Here is an 18,745-nt window from a genome sequence, read left to right on the forward strand (position 1 = left end):
CTGTGAGCATGTCCTGAGGATCAAACTGGGAGAACTGGGCTGTGAGTGTGTCCAAAGGAGCAAACAAACTGGGTGAACTGGGCTGTGTGCGTGCCCAGAGAAGCAAACCGGACGGAGCTGCGTGCCCAGGGCCTGCGGGAAGGGGGGTGCGGAGCCACCCCAAAAGCAGCAGGGGGTGCCCGCGTGGGGGACGCCCAGCCTGGCCTGCCCCTGTTTTGCTTTTCCACCCAGGCACAGCGTGAGCTTTGTGCCCTGGCCGGGGACCGGTGCTGGCCCCCGGTGCTGCGCTTTCCTCCCGTGCTTCCTGCGGCAGCACGGCACCGCTCTGGGCCCTTCCTCAATCGCCGGAAAGCGCTACCTCATCCCTTGACGGGGAGCCAGGGAAGCAAACACAGGCGTAGCCCCCTCCGCCCCTCTCTTCCCCTCCTCTTCCCCTCCCTCCAGCAGCTTCCCGGCTCCGGGGGGGGGCTGAGACCCCCCCCGGCAGTAGGGGCACAGCCAGGCCCCGCGCCCCCACAGCCCTGGAACCCGCTGCCCCGGAGAGCTGCCCCTGTGCAAGAAGCGGGATGCGGTGCACACACACGTGTGTGTCTGTGCACCCACGGCCTGTCTGGGAGCCCGTGGCGAGGCACACGCAGGGCACTGGGGGGGTCTGGGCACTGCCCAGCACCTTCTGGGCTCCTCCCAGTTCCCAAACTGGGGCCGGCGACTCAGGCACCGAGGGGACACGGGCAGCAAAGGGGCAGATGAACGCGTCTGCGCGCGGGCAGGGGAAATGTGTGCGGTGAGCAGGGAGAGGGATGGATGCAGGTGTGTGTCGGTAGGAGTGCGGGACAGACAGACAGACAGACAGCCCACACGCCAGGGGCACCACCCAGCACCCCAGCACCCCTTGCCCACAGCCATCAGGATGAGTCCCCTGACGCAGGCAGCAGTCCGAGCGGTGCGCTCTGCGCAGGGCTGCGGGCGAGCAGCACGCGGTGCGTGCCACCAGCACCAGCACTGCCGGGCACGGCTCGCCCGGCCCCGCTCATCCTCACCCCTCCGTGCAGCCCCCCCATGGTTTGATGCCCTTTTGGCGGGGCCAGGCTGGCCCCGGGCAGTGCCACGGCGGTGGCCGCGCAGAGGTGGCACAGCGCCTGGCTGCCTCCTGCTCTCGGGGCCAGGGGACACCGCGGTGTGCCCCGGCCAAAACCCTCAGCTGGAGAGCTGGGATTGGGGCCAGCCACAGGGCTGGGGGAAACGGGGCTCTGAAGGGAGCGGGAGGCTGGAGGCACGGACAGACGGACAGGCAGGACAGACACACAGGCAGGCGGGGACAGAGGGCTTCAGGGACACGGCCGAGATGTCTGTGGGTGTAAAGAGCGGCACAAACCCAGGGAGAAATGTGCGTGGGGGGGATGGATACACGAGAGATCTGTGGGGCAGCCGTGCCTGCAGGCATCGAGGGGAGAGGGCCGAGGGTGCCCCCCAGCTCCCCGCAGCCCCCCAGCTGCTCGGCGGCCTCGGCCCCTCGGCGGCCTCGGTCCCACCCCGGTGCGGGGAGGCCGGGGCCGAGCCGAGGTTTCCGTCCCGGCGGCCGCTGGCCCTGCCTCCTCCCCGCTCCCACATCTGCAGCTGGAATTGCAATTTGAACCGCTGCCGGGGCTGGGCCGGGCGGGAGCGGGGAGCGGAGGAAGGCGCTTCGGGAAGCCAGAGCGAAGCGCAGGGCGGCGGGGCCGGGCACGGGCAGGCGGGGGCTGGAGCTGCTGGGCATCGCCAGCGGCCGTGGGCAGGAGGACATCGACAGCAGCGCCCAGGGTACCGGCAGCACCCAGGGTACCGGCAGCAGGAGCCACAGGAGCAGCTGGAGCGAGAAGGCGGTGGCCGGCCCAGGGGTCCCCCCGCTGCCCCCGCCGCAGAGGTGAGCTCCTGCGGGGTTCGCGGTGGGACCTGGGGACCTCCGAGCGGCACCACCCGAAGCGTGGGGTCAGGGGGACCTGGCACTGCCTGGCTGCGGGCTGGGCCACGGGGAAGGTGTCACAGCCGGGACGCTGGAGGTGTCTCACCAGTTTGGGGACGCTGGCGAGTGAGTGCCGCGGAGCTGGGGAGGGCTGGGATGGGTCGGGTCCTATCCCCAGCCCGGAGCTGCGGGCAGGGAGCACGGGTGGGAGTGGGGATGGCTGTTTGTAACCCCCTGAGCCTCCATGGGCCCTGTCCCCCCCCACACCCCATCCTGCGGGGACACCACCATGACCCATGGGGACAACACGGTGACAGCCCAGCACCTTGCGGTGCCAGCAGGAGGCTGTGAGTGGCACGGGGCGCGCCATGCTGGGGGCACCCGGCAGTGGCCGAGCGATGGCAGCGGGAAGGGGAGGACTCCCATAAACCGTGGAGCTCTGCCCAGAGGATCTGGGGGCTCCCCAAGCCCAGCAGCCCCGTCTCTGGGGTCACTGCACCCCCACAGCCTCGCAGCTGCCCTGAGACCCCCGGGCTCGTGCAGGTGGAGCTGTGGGGCCCCCGGGCCCGGCGGTGCTGGTGTTCCCGTGCCGCGCTCCGTGCGGACACGCCGGCACCCCGCGGTGCCCGGCCCGCTCTGCCTGCCTCCCCGAACCCTCCCAGCCTCGTTTCCTTTCCCCGTTTCCCTGAGCCCCCGCAGAAGCGGAAGCGGCAGAGAGCCCTCGAAACTGCTGCTGCTGCACAATTCGCCGCGAGCGAGCGCTGGGAGCCGCTGGCACCCTCCCCGGCAGGGGTTGCGGGGTCTGGTCAGGCTCGTGGGGCACCCCAAAGCTGTGCCAGCACCCGGCGGGTGCGGGGGACAAGTGTCCCGGTGCTGCACGAGGACAGGGGCCACCAGCCAGGCGAGCCCCGATGCCACAGCTCGGTTTGTGGAGCTGGAGGACTTCAGCCACCCGCAGCCTGGGGCTCTGCTGCGGCTCCCGACCAACCGACCGAGAGTGTCCCACGGCCACCAAGGGCAAGGAAATGAAATCTCTGAGTCACCAGATCCCCGGGCCTCCCCCTTCTGCCTCCTGCTCGGGCAGATGGCTCCGAGCACCCGCTGGAGGCGTGCAGCCTCTTTGGGATCTCCCAGGCAGCACGTGGGGACACAGAGGACGGGGACACGGAGGCTGTCCCCGCACGGCCCCATTGGCAGTCCCAGGCTGGGCGCTGGGGTTTTAGGGCCGGTGCTGCCCATCGAGGCTGCCTGGCGCTGGACGAGCACAGGGGAGCTCAACCTCCAGGGCAAACGGCCACCACGGCTCGAGACAAGCCCTGGGCAGGGCTGCAGCCAGCCGAGCGCGGAGCAGAGGCGTCCCCGCACAGCCGGGCTTTGGGGAGGCGATGCCGGGGGCGCAGCAGTGCAAGGCGCTTCCACTGCTGCGGGGAAGGGCTGCTTTTGGTGGAGGAGCCCCCGTCCTCGCCTCGGCCTGATGGAAACCCCCAGCCAGCCCCGCCGGTGCCAATTCCTTGCTGCGGTCAGGCCTTCGGCTTGCAGCTCCTCCTCACTCGCCCCTCACCTCCGCCTCCGTCGGCGCTGACTTGCAGGGGTGGCCAGAGCGGGTCCGCGTCTGCCCCGGGACAGGGCTCACCACCTGCCTTTTTTTAGCACGAGGCCTTTTCTCGGGACTCTGCCGGGGGTCGGCTCTGGCTGCCCGGGCGGCAGCGCGTGGGTGGGTTTGGCTGGGAGCGAAGCCTCCTCCCCGCCTTGCTAAGCCCTGTCCGGAGCCCTGGGGCTCTGCGGGATGGAAACTGCTGGTGCGAGCCGGCGGCCGCCCCGCACGGCAGCCTCGGGGGCGGCGTGATGCTCTCGCAGCAGGCAGGGCGCCAGGAGCCCGTTCCTCAGCCAGGGGAGTGGAGTTTTGGAGCGGGTCCATGCTGGATCTGCCCCCTGGGACAGGCAGGGACACCTTCAGCCACAGCCACTCCTACCAGCACGACCCCAACGCTGCAGGGAGCCTTTTCCAGCACAAATAACTCCTTGCAGTTAGGCAAATAGCTTTAGGGGATCGCCTGCTCTGCCATTTTCTCTCTTCCACCGAAGCCTGAGCCTGGGCAGCGTGGAGGCAGGTGCTGTGGCACGGCAAGTGGAAATTAACCGAGCAAAGCGGGTCCCCTCGTCCCGCGGGGCTGCTGCGGTGCCCGTGCCCGGCAGGCACCGCTCGGCGGCCACCTGAACCGGGACCACCGTCCTGCAGGGATGGCACGGAGGGCTTGTGTGTTGGGATTAAGGCCAGTGACACCCCCCCGTCACCACCGGTGTCCGATGGACCTCGGGCTCCCCTACCACGGTCCCTGCTCCTGCGGGGTCCCGGAGGACGCAGGGTCACGGCCAGCCCTGTCCCCGTGGGGTCATTGAGTGGGGTCGAGCCTGGGCTTCCCCAGTGACCCTGGGGGGCCCCGCGTGTGCTCGGCGGGTGGCACACCGCGTGCCCCGAGGGTGTGGGGGGCACCAGGGCACCGCCGGGCGCTCGCCCACCGCCCGCTCTCCCTCTCTTCAGCCAGGAAGGCGAGGCCGCGATGGCGACGCTGCTGGAGCCTGGCGTGCGCAGCCTGCGCGTGGGTAAGTGCCGCGGGGAGGGCAGCGGGTGGGGGTCTGTCTGCCCCCCCCCACACACACACACAGGGCGCCGCTGTCCCCGCCGCCCCCCCCCGGCTGCTGACGCCGCAGAACCCCCCCGCGCCCCTAATGAGCCGCGCTCCCCCGCGCCCCATAACCAGAACCAGCTGCTGCTGCGAAACCTGACGCCGCGCCAGCAGCGGCCCCAGCAGCGGCACCGCACGAGCCCCCCCGCGGGTCCCCCCCCCCGTGCCTGCCTTGCGGCCCCCCCGCACCCCACGCACCGCCCCGTGTCCCCCCGTGTCCCCCCACCCATGCATTACGCAGCCCCGCACCCGCTCTGCACCCAGCCACCCTTTGGGGTGCCGGGCTGCAGCCCCCACGAAGACAGAGGCTCCGCTGCCTCCCCGACCATGGCCCCGCCGCCCCCGCCACCCCATCCCAGGGGACTTTCCTTTTTGTCAGGGATCAAATATTCATGCCTCAGACACGGATACAGGGAAAGGCACTTACGGAGCAGGCGTGAAGGACGAGGCCGTGGCGTGCCGGGGAGCAGCCGAGCCCCCCCCGTCGGATCCCGGGGGGGGAGGCCCACAGCAAAATCCAACCTCTGGCAGTGGCACGTGCGGTGCTGAGCCCCGGTGAGCCGTGCGTGGTGTGTGCCGGCAGCTCAGCTCCCGGCCAGCCCGGGAGGCAAAGCAGTGGGGAACGGCCGGGACCCCCACTGCTGGCATTGGGGTGCCCACAACCAAGCTCGGCCCCAGTTTTAGGGTCGCAGAGGACCCCCACTGCAGGCCGTGGGGCTCCCAAGCAGCCAGAGGGATTTAGGGAGCTGCCCCTGGGGTCTCCTGGTGCAAACTGGTGTCAGTGGGAGCGCGGGGGGTTCACCTGGACACACGGACATCTGGGCATCCGTGCCGGGTACCCCTGGTGGCAGGGACACCCTCGCAATGCACCTCGGGCATTTATGGCAGCTCAGGTGGACTCAGCGAGCGCAGCCAAGTGCAGGCAGCTCAGGCCTGCGCAGGCAGCAGAAACAATCCCCTGCAGGGAGCAGGCGCTGGGCAGCAGCCCTGCCCTGCCCCAGCTCCGTCCTGCCACCCCCAGGCCTGGCACCCCCCCCTGCTCTCCACTCGCTGCTGCTCCGCCACCCCCCACAGCGGGTCCCGTGCCCGTCCCCAGCCCGTCCCCAGCCCCTGTCCCCAGCGTGGAGCTGCGCGCAGCCCCAGCCCCCCCGGGCCCGCAGCTGGACCCTGTCCATCCATCGGTTCGTGCACTCGCAGGCGGGTGATTAATCAGCCCCTCTGCTAATTGGAGCCATGTGCCGGGAGGAGTGCAGGCAGCAGGCAGCCCCGGGCACGAGGCACAGCTCCGGCACTCGCCCCGTCCCGGTGCTGGCGGTGCGGGGCTGGGGTCGGGCATCCCCCCGGGCTGGGGCACCACGATTGAGCCGGGCACCTCCAGAGTGAGCTCAGGACCTCGACTTCTGCTGCTGGATGGGGCTAGTGGCAGGCACCGGAGGAGGCACCGGGCTGGCTGGCATCGCAGAACGGGGGACCCCGGTGCTGCAGCTGCTCGCCCCCCGGCACGGCGCAGCCGCCGGGGCTGTTTGCAGCCGTCCCCAGCAGATGTTGCCACGCCGAGTTAACATGTGTTTATCACACATTGACGACCGTCTTGATTTAAAAATAGCCAAGCCTGGAGAACCCACCGCATCCCTTATTACTACAAATACGTCATGTTTCGTTAGTCCTAATTCTTCTGTCGTCAGCTTGCAGGAATTAGATCCGGCTGCTCCTTCCCTGGTCAAAGACCCCCTCCTCTCCCTCCGTCCCAGTTCCCCTCAGATGCAGAGGCAGGACCCATCCCACCTCAGCTCGCCCGTCTGCAAGGGAAGGGTCTCCACCTGCACCCGCCCCAGAGTCATTGTACAGCCAGGGGGCAGGAGCTGGGCTTGCAGGGTCACCCAAAGCGCTTCAGACACCGCTTTCAGGATGAAACGAATCCTCCTCCGTGTGCCAGTTCCCCTTGGGTGGTGGGGAAGGGAGTCAGCCCACGCCTCGCCACCAAAGCCTGCCCCACCAGCCAGCTGAGTCCCTCGCTGACCCCGTGGCTAAGTTGTCCCGAATCTCTGTGCTGAGCAAGTGCTGACCCCTCCCCGTGCCCCAAGGAGAGGGAGCCTCGGTCCTGCGGCTCTTCTCTGACCACGGCCCCATCCCTGCCTGAGCTGCGACCCCTCGCTGACAAACCCGTGCCCGTACCAGCACATCTCCATCAGGATGCCACGCGTTGCCCTCACACCCGGGAAGGATCTTTGGGGGGGGACGGGGCTCATCCCCGTGCCAGGCTCACCCCGCTCTGTCCCCAGGTGCCAACGGCGAGCAGTGCCCCACGCCATCCCCCCCTGGCTCCCCAGGGATGCACCACGACAGCTGCAGCATCGCCCCGCTGACGCCCTCCCAGTCCCCGGTAAGGCAATCGGGGGGTTCCCACGTCCCTGTGCGGTGCCCTCAGCTCCTTGCCCATCGGTGCTCGCCCCTCGCTGTCCTCCCGGCCCACCTGGGCACCCTGCCCACAGCACAGTCCCTGCCCCTCCAGCTACCGGGCTGGTGCCCAAACCCGTGCCCGTGCCAGGGGATTTGCAGCACCCGCAGTTTTCCCGGCCATGCCAGTGCCCGAGGGTAGCACAGGGGGGCATGGCTCAGCAGCAGGGGGGGGCTGGAGGAAATACCGGCATAAATACAACTCTTCTCAAAGCTTTTCTCCAGCTAGTGCCATGCGCTTTTTTCTCCTTGCTCCTATCGGAATGTCCCGGGGGCTGCGAGGACAGATGAAGGCGCGTGCCAGAGCGGATCCCTCCTGGGGGCTTGCTGTCCCTGCAGTTACCAGGCCGTGCACATTTCTGAGACAACTACATCTCCCGTGCTAATAGAAGCTTTTTTTTTTTTTTTTTGAGGCTAGCTAATGTCTGCATTTATCAAATCTGAACGCATTAAAAACTTAATGAGGGCTTTTAGCTGGCAGCCTCTGCCCCGTGAAGGCGCGGGCGGTGCAGCGCAGGGCTCTGCACCACCTGGTGCACAGGCTGGTGGGGACTCCCGGTCCTGGGCACCTGGACGTCCCCTGTCTCTCAAGCAGGGAGGATTTTGGTGAATAGGCGGTAAAAGTTGTGGGGTTCGAAGGTAGCAGGCTCCCCTAACACCAGCTCCACGTGGGGAAGAGCGGAGACCCCCGGGCAGCTTGCGTGGGCTGCAGGCGCATCTCCCTCCAGATGGTTTTTCTCCACTTCCCATAGAGGTTGTCTTTGGAAACCGCTGCAGTGAGACACCACGAGGCCGAGCACGCAGGCAGCCTCTTTTCTTTTTGTTTTGGAGCTCTGCAAGAGTAGAAATTGCCCCGTGCTGTAGAACCGCAGAGCATCACTGCAGAGGAAACCACGGCGTCACCGAGTCCCTGCCCCGGCGTGGGGTCAGACTCGGAGAAATCGCTGTGCCTGCGGGCCCGACGCAGGAAAAATTAACCCCTTCAGGAGGCTTTGTCCCTTTTCCTGAAGCAGCCGGCACTGCTTTGCGCTCACCCTGTGCGAGACGGTGTCCCATCCCCAACGCCTGCCTTGTGTTTCAGAGGAGCGAGGCGCGCTCCCAGCAGAGCCCCTCCTTCGCCGTCGTGGTGGCCATCGACTTCGGCACCACGTCCAGCGGCTACGCCTTCAGCTTCTGCAGCGACCCCGAGGCCATCCACATGATGAGGTAACGCACAGCTGAGGCCCCCACGCTGCTCCTGCCGCCCGCCGAGGGCTTCTGGCCAAAAGCAGCCGGGAGCCAGCTCGGGGAGAGGGGGGAGAGCAGAGAGAACCGCCACCGGTAGGGGTGCCGGGGCGCACGGGGTGGAAGCGCCCCAGGAGAGGGGGAGCACTGCTTAACTGACTGGGAGCACCGCTTAATTGGTGCTCCGTTATAATTAGCTGTGTGGGTGCCAGAGGAGCGCTGCAGGGGCTGTGCGCAGGGAGCAAAAGGTCTCCATGCGGGTGTGAGCACGCGCCGAGAGCCCCGGCCTCCCGGGTGCCTTTGTCCTTTCCTTGTCCCTCTGCAAGGCATTTGAGCTTGTGCCCACATAAATAAACAAAAGGGGCTAGGACCCATTCCCTGCCCCGAGGTTACGGCCGTGCGGCCGCAGTCTCCTCGGGCAGGGCTGGTGGCCACGGGGCCTTTGTGGGCTCCGTCCCCATCCCCAGGTGCCTGCGTGCAGACGTGGCTCTCCCAGCCCTGTGCCTCCCAGCCAGATCCTCACCGTGCCGGAGGACTTGGCAGCAAGGAGCAGTCCGGCGCATCCCGCAGCGCACCAGCGTGGGGGTCCTGGGTGGCTTTATGGTTCCTGCGTGCTCTGGGGAGAGCTGTGGTGTGCCGTGGGGTGCTGTGTCGTGTTGTGCTGTGCCTTGTTGTGCTGTGCCGTGCCATGCCGTGTTGTGCTGTGCCACACTGTGCCATGCCGTGCCGTGTTGTGCTGTGCCTTGCTGTGCCATGCCGTGCTGTGTTGTGCTGTGCCACACTGTGCCATGCCGTGCCGTGTTGTGCTGTGCCACACTGTGCCATGCCGTGCCGTGTTGTGCCGCGCCGTGCCGCACTGCCCGCCCTGCAGGGGCTCAGCACCACCGGCTGCTGTGTGCAGGAAATGGGAAGGAGGGGACCCGGGGGTGGCCAACCAGAAGACCCCCACCAGCCTGCTGCTGACGCCGGAGGGCAGCTTCCACAGCTTCGGCTACACCGCCAGGGACTACTACCACGACCTCGATCCCGAGGAGGCCCGCGACTGGCTCTACTTTGAGAAGTTTAAGATGAAAATCCACAGCACCAGCGTAAGGCCGTGCTCTTGTGCTCCTGCAAAGAGAGGGGCTTGGGGGGGGGGGGGGGGGGGGGAGGCAGAAATCTGGGGGTTTGAGGGGGTGTAAAACAAACCTCTGAGTGTCAGCATCCACAGAGTATGCCCAGCTCCCTGTTCGCTTTTCATGCATTTTACACTTTGCAACATGGCCCATTGCAGGGGGGGATTTTTTTGTTCCCCCATCTGAGCTGCTTTGGAGCAGGCACGTGTGGCTGCACAGCAGAGCTTCAAGCACAAGCCGCAGCCGTGCCTGTAACCAATGGTGCTGGCTGCCCCGGGCCTGGTCCTGTGCCTGCCCTGGGGACCCGGAGGCTGGGAACGGCCGTGGCCGTGCTGCACGTGGGGCTGGCCGTGGGTGCAGGCTGGCAGCTCGCTGCTCCGGGCCCCTGCCCCAGCCACGTCCCAGCAGCCTGCATTGTCCGTTTGCTGTCACTGCTCTCCTGGCCAGGACCTCACCATGAAAACTGAGCTGGAAGCTGTGAACGGGAAGAAAATGCAAGCCCTGGAGGTGTTCGCCCACGCGCTCCGCTTCTTCAAGCAGCACGCCGTGCAGGTAGGGCTGCCACGGGGCTCCTGCCCCCCTGCAGCAGCACCGCGGGGCCGTGGCTCCACGCTCCCTCCCCAGACGGAGCGCACGCGGCGCTGGTCTCCCCCACCTGCGGCTTCTGGCCCCTGGCCCACAGCCCTGGCAGGAAAACCAGGGCGTCACCGGCTGCTTCTTGCCCGGCAGGAGCTGAAGGACCAGTGCCCGTCGCTGCCGGAGAGGGACGCCATCCGCTGGGTGATCACCGTGCCGGCCATCTGGAAGCAGCCGGCCAAGCAGTTCATGCGGGAGGCTGCCTACAAGGTGAGGGGGCGAGCTCGGGGTGGGCTGGGTGCCATCGGGCTCAGGCTTTGAAGCCTGGCGGTGGGGGGGGAGATCTCGGAGCTGGGTGTGAGGCTGGGGATGGATAGCGGGCAGGGGGTGGCAGGCGCTGGGAGCAAATCCCCCAGGTGTGGAGGTGCCGCTGCAGGGCTGGAGTCGGGGAGGGAGAGCTGGTCCTGCCAGGGCCAAGCCTCACCAACCCCGCAGCCACCTGGGCACGACGTAGAGCACCACACGATGCGCAGAGGCTGCAGATGGGGAATCCTCCCAGTGCACCACCATGGGGAGCCTCTGCCTGTCGCGATACCCTGTCCCTGTCGTGATGCCCTGTCCCAGTCACGATGCCCCGTCCCCCTGGCAGGCCGGGCTGGTGTCCCCGGAGACCCCGGAGCAGCTGCTGATCGCGCTGGAGCCCGAGGCCGCCTCCATTTACTGCAGGAAGCTCCGGCTGCACCAGCTGATCGAGCTGAGCTGCAAGCCCCAGCCCAACGGGCTGGCCCCCGACCACGCCATCGACTCCAGCTTCAGGCAGGGTGAGCGGAGCCGGGGCCGTGCACGGGGTGGGTGCTGCAGGGTGGGCGGCTCCGGGCCCCGGGGGGCTCAGGGGCTGTTCCCCGAGTGCCCTCCTGCCCCCCTGAGCAGCCGGGTTTGGGGGCAGCCCTGTCCCGGGCCCCCCAGCTTCACCAGGGCCCCCCTGCTCCCTCCAAGGGTGGATGTTGTGGGTGAGTCCTTAACAGGTGCCCCCCACCCATAAAGCCAGCAGCGTCCCTGGTGCTGCCACAAGGATGGGGCAGGGCTGGTCCTCGGCATCAGAGACCCCCCCAGCCCACTGTGCCACACGGGGATGGGGGAAACTGAGGCAGAGAGCAAGTGGGCTGCTCCCCTTTGCCCTCTGCTCCCTGGCACCCAATCCCATCTGCCCCAAGGCCCTGGGGCAGACCCGAGCTGCTTTCCCAAGAAGCTTTTGAGTAAAGCCCCCCGGCCGACCCCACTTTTCCTGCCCCTACATCCCGGCTGGAGCCCCCTTCGGCAGGCGCAGCTCGAGCAGCCCCTGGCTCCTGCCCAGCCGCCCCTGCTCCTGCTCCATGTTGAGCCACCCGTGGTGCCGCGGCTGGAGGAATTGCTCTGCCGTGTCCATCCCCGCTGCCAAACGCCGGCCGGGGTAGCCGCACCTTCCCAAACAGCTCCTGCCCTTCCTGGCCGCCCTGACGTCCCCGGCCCCGGGAGGGGACAGAGCAGAGGAAACCCCACCCGGCCGGGTCCCGCTGCGGTGGCGGGGGGGAGAGCCGCAGGGGTGGCACCACGGAGCTGCGGGGGTCCCGTGGGGTGCTGCGGGCGTCCTGTGGGGTGCTGTAGGGGTCCCATGGGGTGCTGTAAGGGTCCAGTGGGACACTGTGGGGGTCCCGTGGGGTGCTGTGGGGGTCCCGTGGGGTGCTTCGGGGGTCCCATGGGATGCTGTAGGGGTCCCATGGGGTGCTGTAGGGGTCCCGTGGGATGCTGCGGGGGTCCCGGTGCGCCCCCCAGCCTCACCCCCCCATTGTCCCCGCAGCCCGCGAGCAGCTCCGGCGGTCACGCCACAGCCGCACCTTCCTGGTGGAGTCGGGCGTCGGGGAGCTCTGGTCCGAGATGCAGGCGGGTAGGAGCGGGGGCGGCGGGGGGGGGGCAGGGGGGGGGCCCCCAACCTAACTTGGGGTTCCTCGTTCCGGCCAAACGCTGCGACGTCCGTGTCCTTCCCCTTGGGGCCTCCAAAACTTTTTCCAGTTTTCAATTGAAAAAAAAAAAAAAAAACACACATTGGGGTTCAAGCTGCCCGTGGCTGCAGCGTGGGGACCCCCCCAGGCCACCGCGCCCCCCCAGGCCGCCGCTGCCCCCCCGCAGGTGACCGGTACATCGTGGCGGACTGCGGCGGCGGCACGGTGGACCTGACCGTGCACCAGATCGAGAAGCCGCAGGGGACCCTGAAGGAGCTGTACAAAGCCTCAGGTGGGCTGCAGCCCCCGGGCACCCCCCCTGGGGAGGGACGTGGGGGGCTTGGGGGGGGCCGTGGGGCTGGGAGGGGGTTAGGGACCGGTGGGGCTGGGGTGGGTTTGGGGGCCGTGGTGCTGGGGGCTGTGGCAGGGGGGTGCCCGGCTGCAGCCCCGTCCCGTGCCCCCCCGGCTGGTAACGGCGGGGCCCCCCCGCGCCCCCAGCCCCGCGGCGCCGTGCCCGGGCTGTCCTGCGGCGACACCTGGTGGCAGCGGGGAGCGGGGACGGCACGGGGGGGGCGCGGGAAGGGGGGGCCGGCTGGGGGCTGCAGGGGGCAGGGGGGCGTGGGGACGGGGGTGCGAGTGGGACGGGGGGCGCAGTGGGTTGGGGGGGGGCGAAGCAGATGAGGCTGAGGCCCAGGTCTGGGGACGAGCCCCCCCCGCGGCGATGTCCCCCTGGGATGCGCCTTGCAGCCCCCCCAGCACTGCCTGGGCACACGGGGTGACTCGGGGTGACACGGGGTGGCACGGGGTGGCACGGGGTGACACGGGGTGGCACGGGGTGGCACGGGGTGGCACGGGGTGGCACGGGGTGGCACGGGGCCGGCTGGGCTGTCCCAGTGTCCCCGCTCCAGCGCCTCCATTTCCTTCAACCCCTGGGAAAGCCGCGCATGGAGACAGGCACCGAGCCCCCCCCAGCATTGCCCCGGGACCCCCAGCAGGGCCGTGCCCCGGCCAAAGGCTTTGTCCGGAGGGCCGGTGTCCCACGGCCATGCTCCTTGCTGGGGGGGGACACTCCATGTCCCCTGCCACTGCAGGACCCCTCCCTGTCCCCGGCTCTGCCCTGGGCAGGGGGCTCCCCTCCGCGTCCCCCCCACCCCGCTGCCCCCGTGCCGTGGCCGTGCAGTGCCGTGGGGCCGTGGTCGCCGCCTGACCCACGGCCCCGCCACCCAGGGGGTCCCTACGGCGCCGTGGGGGTGGACCTGGCCTTCGAGCGGCTGCTGTGCCACATCTTCGGGGAGGATTTCATCGCCACCTTCAAGGCCAAGCGCCCGGCCGCCTGGGTGGACCTGACCATCGCCTTCGAGGCGCGCAAGCGAGCGGCGGCCCCGTCCCGCGCCAGCCCCCTCAACATCTCCCTGCCCTTCTCCTTCATCGACTTCTACCGCAAGCACCGGGGCCAGAACGTGGAGACGGCCCTCAAGAAGAGCAAGTGAGCGCCCGGCGAGGGCGGGGGGCAGCCGGGCACCCCCAGCCCCCGGGAGCGCACGGCCCCGGAGGGTCCCCCATAGAGGGGCAGGGAGGGAGCCGAGAGGGAGCCGAGCACAACGCTCTGCTGGGGGGCCATGGGCTGGGGGGGGCTCAGGGTGCTGGGGGGAGCTTTCGGTGAGGGTCAGCCCCAAGTGCGCCCCTTCCTCTCCTCCCTCCCCAGCGTGAACTTCGTCAAGTGGTCGTCCCAGGGGATGCTGCGCATGTCCCCGGAGGCCATGAGCGAGCTCTTCCAGCCCACCATCACCCAGATCATCAAGCACATCGGTAGGTGACAGCCTGCAATGGGGGGGGCATGCTCCCTGCTCCCCCCCCGGCACCATGTGGAGCACCTTCTGCACCCATCCGCCCCCAGCACCCCCCAAAGACGGGGAGCCCCAAGCCCCCATGGGCAGCCCCTCGGTGGTTCCCCCAGCACCGAGCGCCGCCCGGAGCCAACCCTGCTTCCCCCATTCACCGGCGCTGGGGGGGCTCCCTCGCCCCCCGCCCAGCCCCAAATCCCCTCTCTCCCCCCCCCAGATGCCCTCCTGAAGAAGCCCGAAGTGCAAGGCATCAAGTTCCTCTTCTTGGTGGGCGGCTTCGCGGAGTCGGCGATGCTGCAGCACGCCGTGCAGGCCGCCTTCGGCCCCGTGTGCCGCGTCATCATCCCCCAGGACGTGGGGCTGACCATCCTCAAGGGGGCCGTGCTCTTCGGCCTCGACCCCACCATCGTCCGCGTGCGGCGCTCCCCCCTGACCTACGGCGTGGGGGTGCTCAACAAGTTCGTGGAGGGGAAGCACCCGCGGGAGAAGCTGCTGGTGAAGGAGGGCAAGAACTGGTGCACGGACATCTTCGAGAAGTTCGTCTCCGTCGACCAGTCGGTGGCGCTGGGCGAGGTGGTGCAGCGCAGCTACTGCCCGGCCCGCGCCGGCCAGCGCAAGACCATCATCAACATCTACTGCAGCGCCACGGACGACGTGGTCTACATCACCGACCCCGGCGTGCGCAAGTGCGGCACCATCAGCCTGGAGCTGCCGGAGCTGGGCGATGCCGGCAGCCCCCCGCGCGCCCGCCGCGAGATCCGCGCCGCCATGCAGTTCGGGGACACGGAGATCAAGGTCACCGCCATGGACATCCGCACCGCCAAGACGGTCCGGGCCACCATCGACTTCCTCTCCAACTGATGCGCCCAGCGGGGCCGGGACCGAGCCGGGGTCGGGGGGGGGGGGCACCGGCAGCTGCCTCCGTGCGGTGCCAGCCCCGGGGGCACCCTGGGGTGCTGGGACCCAAGCGCTCACCCCTGGCCATGCCACGAGGCTGCTGCCACCCCACGTTTCACGGGGCGCCCCCGAAGCTGTGCCTTGCTCACAAAAAGGGCTTGGGGTCCAAATTCAGAAAGCATAAAACCAGCCCTGGCAGGGCCACGCAGGCAGCACTGCTCCCCGGCACCCGGGGAGGGGTCTCGGGCTGCCCCCCCCACGGCGGGAGCCCACAGAGAACACAAGCACGCACGCTTCCCATGCCCCCAAATCTCTGGGTTTCGCATACTGCTCAGCACCGCGGGTGCGTGCTGGGCCCTGGGGACACAGCGTGCGGGAAGGAGCCCTGCACCCAGCCCGGGGCTGCCTGGAAATGCCTGCCCCCCCCCGCCCCACACCACCATCCCCTGGCTGCTCACACACCAACAAACACATCCTCACCCCCCCCGGGGAGTCTGAAAGCTGCAGGGAAGGGCCGGGGTGCCCCCCCCCTCCGTGGGTTTTAATCGCATTTGGGAGAGAAAATTGCCTGTGAGGGGGCAGCGGGGGGAAGGGAGCTGCTGGCAGCAGCCAGCCCCGAAGCCCTGGGGGGTTTAACACAGACAAGCTGAGCTCTGGCATGTTTTCAACTGACATTTATTATTTACCTCTATAGATTTTTTTTTTTTGTACTTAAAAACCCACACATACACACAGTCATGTATATATATATATATCTATATATTTATATATAGATAGGCACATAAAGCCTCCTGTTGCTTTCGGAACTGAATCATTTCTCCCAGTCCTTGCACCATGGGCCAACAAAGGAAGGAACAAAGCAAAACGGGAGGAGATCGCGGGAGGGGATCAAGGCGGTGCTCGACACGACGACATGGATAGGGACGGGCAAGGGGGCACAGGCACCAGAGCCCTGGGGACCCAGCCTCCATCGTGGGGCCAGATCCTGCCCCAGCCCCCAGGAGGCAAAATTTAACCCGAGGGGGGGCCCAGCTCAGGGTCTGCCACCCCCAGCCCCCACACGTCCCCTCCTGGGGAGGATGGGGGGGAGAAAAGCGAGGGGGAAAGCAGCAGCAGCAGCAGGCGGGCAGCAAGGGAGACCCTTCCCCGCCCCAGCCCCACGCGAGGCGCAGAGCTCTGGCAGGAGCTGCTGGGGCACTTCAGGAGCCTCTGGGGGTTTTGGGGGGGACGCCCCCACCCCGAGCCGGGGGGAGCAGAGGCACACGGCGGGTGCGGATGCAGCGGCCCTGGCTCAGCGGGCAGAGGGGAGCAGCGGCAGCCACCAGCTCCGTGGCAGCAGGAGGGCCGGGGCCCTGCCGACGCTGGGGAAGGGGGGCGGGATGCTTTTTCTGTTTTAAACGTGAGCTCTGCCCCCGGGGAAGAAGGCAGGCTGGGGGCTAGTCGAAGCCGTGCCAGTCGCTCTGCTCCGAGTCGTACTCCAGCTCCGCTCCGATGCAGCGCACCCCGTCCAGGAGCATCGGCGTGCCGTGGTGCCGGTCTGCGAGACAGGAGGGGACGGTGGCAACGGGGACACAGACCCTGGCCTTGCACCTCCTGCGACACCAGGGCTGGCTCCAGCGCTGCCTGCGCTGCCTCTTCCCTTTTCAGAGCCCTTTCGGGAAGTGCTCTGTGCACACGCGATTGTCCTCCCACGGGCAATGCTGTCACCCCGGGGGCTGGGAAGCGCGGGGACACTGCACCCTGTCCCCGGGTCTCTGCTGCAGTCACAGCCCCAGGGGTGCTGAGCAGGAGAAGGAGCTCAGCCCCACGGTGCTGCAATGCACAGGGCACTGGTTAGGAGTTACAGAACTGGGACACCGAGTGGGGACACGGGGCTGGCCACAGATGGGGCAGCGGGTCCAGCACAAGCCCTGCAGCCCCGTGGAGCTGGTGCCCCCAGGCAAGCACCCACTGGCACCACGGTGGGGAAGAAACCGGGGCCGTGCAGGGGAGCGGGGAGATGCCGGGGCTTGAAGCGGCCACTGCCATCATCCCCCCCGGCCGCCGTGCTGGGGAGGCCCCGCAGCCTCCCCCTACGACGTCCCCCAGCCCCAGGATTTTCGGGTGGGAAGTGTCCTGCTTTAGGGCCGTTGCTCAGAAGCCCCCACCAGGGGGACGGCGGCTGGAACCGGGGCAGGGTCTGCAGGGCCTCAGCTCCCAGCCCGGGGCAGGGCAGAAGCAGGGGCTGCAGCCAGCTCTGGCTCCTGCTGGGGAGGAATCACAGCTCCAAAACCCAGCGGGGGTTTGAAGCGTGAGGCCCACGGGAGCTGCACATCCACCACCAGGCTGTGAACCCCCGGGGCAGGCAGGACAGACGTCCTGGGCCCAGACTGACATCCCCGGCCCCACAGCAGCCCTTACCCATCACGCGGGCTTGGACCACGACCTTGAGGCAGGCGCCGTCCCCGGTCTCGCTGGCGAGGAGCATCTCCTCCTTCAGGACACCCTCCTTGTGCGCCGTGTACTCGCACTTGACGCTGTAGCCTGGGGACAGGGGGGGACGCTGTGAGCCCAGGTCCGGGACAGGATTTTTGGGGGGAAGACAGGAGCTGGTGCTGTGCCAACACCCCTGCTCTGGGAGCCCTCCAGCCCCGAGGTGCCGCTGGCATTACCAGGGGCAGAACCGATGCAGCACGGCCAGGGCAGGAGCACGAAGCAGGCAGCACGGTGCCGGCACACACGGTGCCCGGCTCAGCGGCACTGCTGGGACGCACCAGGGTGCCTGGGCACCGCAGCACCCGGCCCCAAACCCAGCAGCACCCCGAGCACCAGCACACCGTGCCACCAAAAGCACCCAAAGCAACCGCTCTGCCCGCACCCTGCCCTGTGCACAGCCACGGGTGGGCACCCGTGCCGTGCCCCAGGCCACCGTCTCCCATCAGCCAGGCACCCCAAACCCTTCCTGACACGAGAGCCCGTGCCAAAACACTGCAACTGCCCCCTTCGCAGGGCAGGGGGAACAAGGACATGGCCCCAAAGCGAGCCAGGCGAAGGCTGGCCCCAGCCCCGCGTCCCCTCCCGGGCTGCAGACACAGCTGTCAGAGCCAGAGGCGGCGGCTGCTTTCCATCCAGAGGAAAAAAAGCTCTCTATAAAAGTAAGGAGCAGGCAGAAAAATAAACACCTGCGGCGTCTCAGCAGAAGAAAGGCATTAGTGCAGCCCCGGGGGCATGAGCCTGCCGCAAGCACACGGCACAGCGCCGGGCCACCGGCTCTGCACGCCCCGAGGGGAGGCCCCCGACAGAGCTGGCGTGGGGGGGACGCAGTGACGGGGCTGGGGGAGAAATAAAAACGTGCTGAGCACCAGGGGCCCAGCGCCAGGGCTGGGGAACACCTCTGTGCCTGGGCGGGTGGAGGAAAGCAAGGCAGCAGTGGGAGCAGCGCGGTGGGTGCCTGTCCCTGAGGCCGCCCCCCTCTCCACGTCCCCACCCCAGCGCAGGGCTCGGGACCTCAGCACCGTGCTCAGGAGGAGGGGAGCGGGGGCAGAATCAGCTCAGGGGGCTCCGGGAGCTCCAACCACCTCCAGCAAAGGCACGGGAGCGTTTTGGTGATCAGAGAAGGGCCCCGGGGCCACCCAGCAGCGTGCGGCTCCCCTGCTCAGCTCCACCTCAAAACAAGGTCAAGGGTTTTATCTGCAGGCCGGAGGGAGAAGCGGTGGCAAAAATCTTTCTTCTCAGCGCCAGGAGCCCTGTTATCACCTGGCTGCACACCCCGAGGCCGATCCGTCTCTGTCTCGGTGCCAGTGGGCCAGCAGATCAAAGCCTCGCTGGTGCCACCCACGGCCGCTGTCGTGGCCAGCCCCGGGCCGTGCCCCGCCAGGCGCCAGGCTGGGCTCCCCCGGCTCGGTGGCGCGGGCTCCTGCAGGCTGCCCCCGCCGCCAGGGGCTGGATCCATGCCGAGGCGATGCCCAGCCCTGCCCGCAGCCAGGACGCAGCTCACACCCCGAACTGCCCGGCCCCTGCACCGACCCGTGCTGTGGACGTGCCC

The 18,745-nt window shown here is 68.3% G+C and overlaps 2 protein-coding genes across 8 annotated transcripts in view; one reads left to right on the plus strand and one right to left on the minus strand.

Moving 5' to 3' along the window:
* Window positions 1-15,529, plus strand: HSPA12B (heat shock protein family A (Hsp70) member 12B). Its single transcript, XM_083833306.1, has 13 exons — window positions 1-1,903; window positions 4,485-4,546; window positions 6,912-7,012; window positions 8,168-8,292; window positions 9,212-9,398; window positions 9,873-9,977; window positions 10,155-10,271; window positions 10,651-10,822; window positions 11,839-11,925; window positions 12,168-12,272; window positions 13,208-13,466; window positions 13,686-13,789; window positions 14,042-15,529. Exons 2-13 carry the CDS (start codon window positions 4,504-4,506, stop codon window positions 14,683-14,685), a joined length of 2,049 nt encoding a protein of 682 aa, XP_083689432.1. The 5' UTR covers window positions 1-1,903; window positions 4,485-4,503; the 3' UTR covers window positions 14,686-15,529.
* The window catches only part of ADISSP (adipose secreted signaling protein), a 15,373-nt gene continuing 12,007 nt past the window's right edge, over window positions 15,380-18,745 (minus strand). For all 7 annotated transcript variants that reach the window (XR_014583244.1, XM_083833313.1, XM_083833307.1 and 4 more), the window contains 2 exons: window positions 17,122-17,244; window positions 15,380-16,258 (listed from right to left, as the gene is read on the minus strand). Coding sequence is in view for 6 of the 7 variants with exons in the window: in XM_083833313.1 (XP_083689439.1) it covers window positions 16,158-16,258; window positions 17,122-17,244 (224 nt within the window). In the remaining variant the exon portion in view is untranslated. The remainder of the gene's footprint in view (window positions 16,259-17,121; window positions 17,245-18,745) is intronic.

This window comes from Anser anser, assembly GCF_964211835.1.
Source record: "Anser anser genome assembly, chromosome: 4".
Classification (NCBI taxonomy): domain Eukaryota; kingdom Metazoa; phylum Chordata; class Aves; order Anseriformes; family Anatidae; genus Anser; species Anser anser.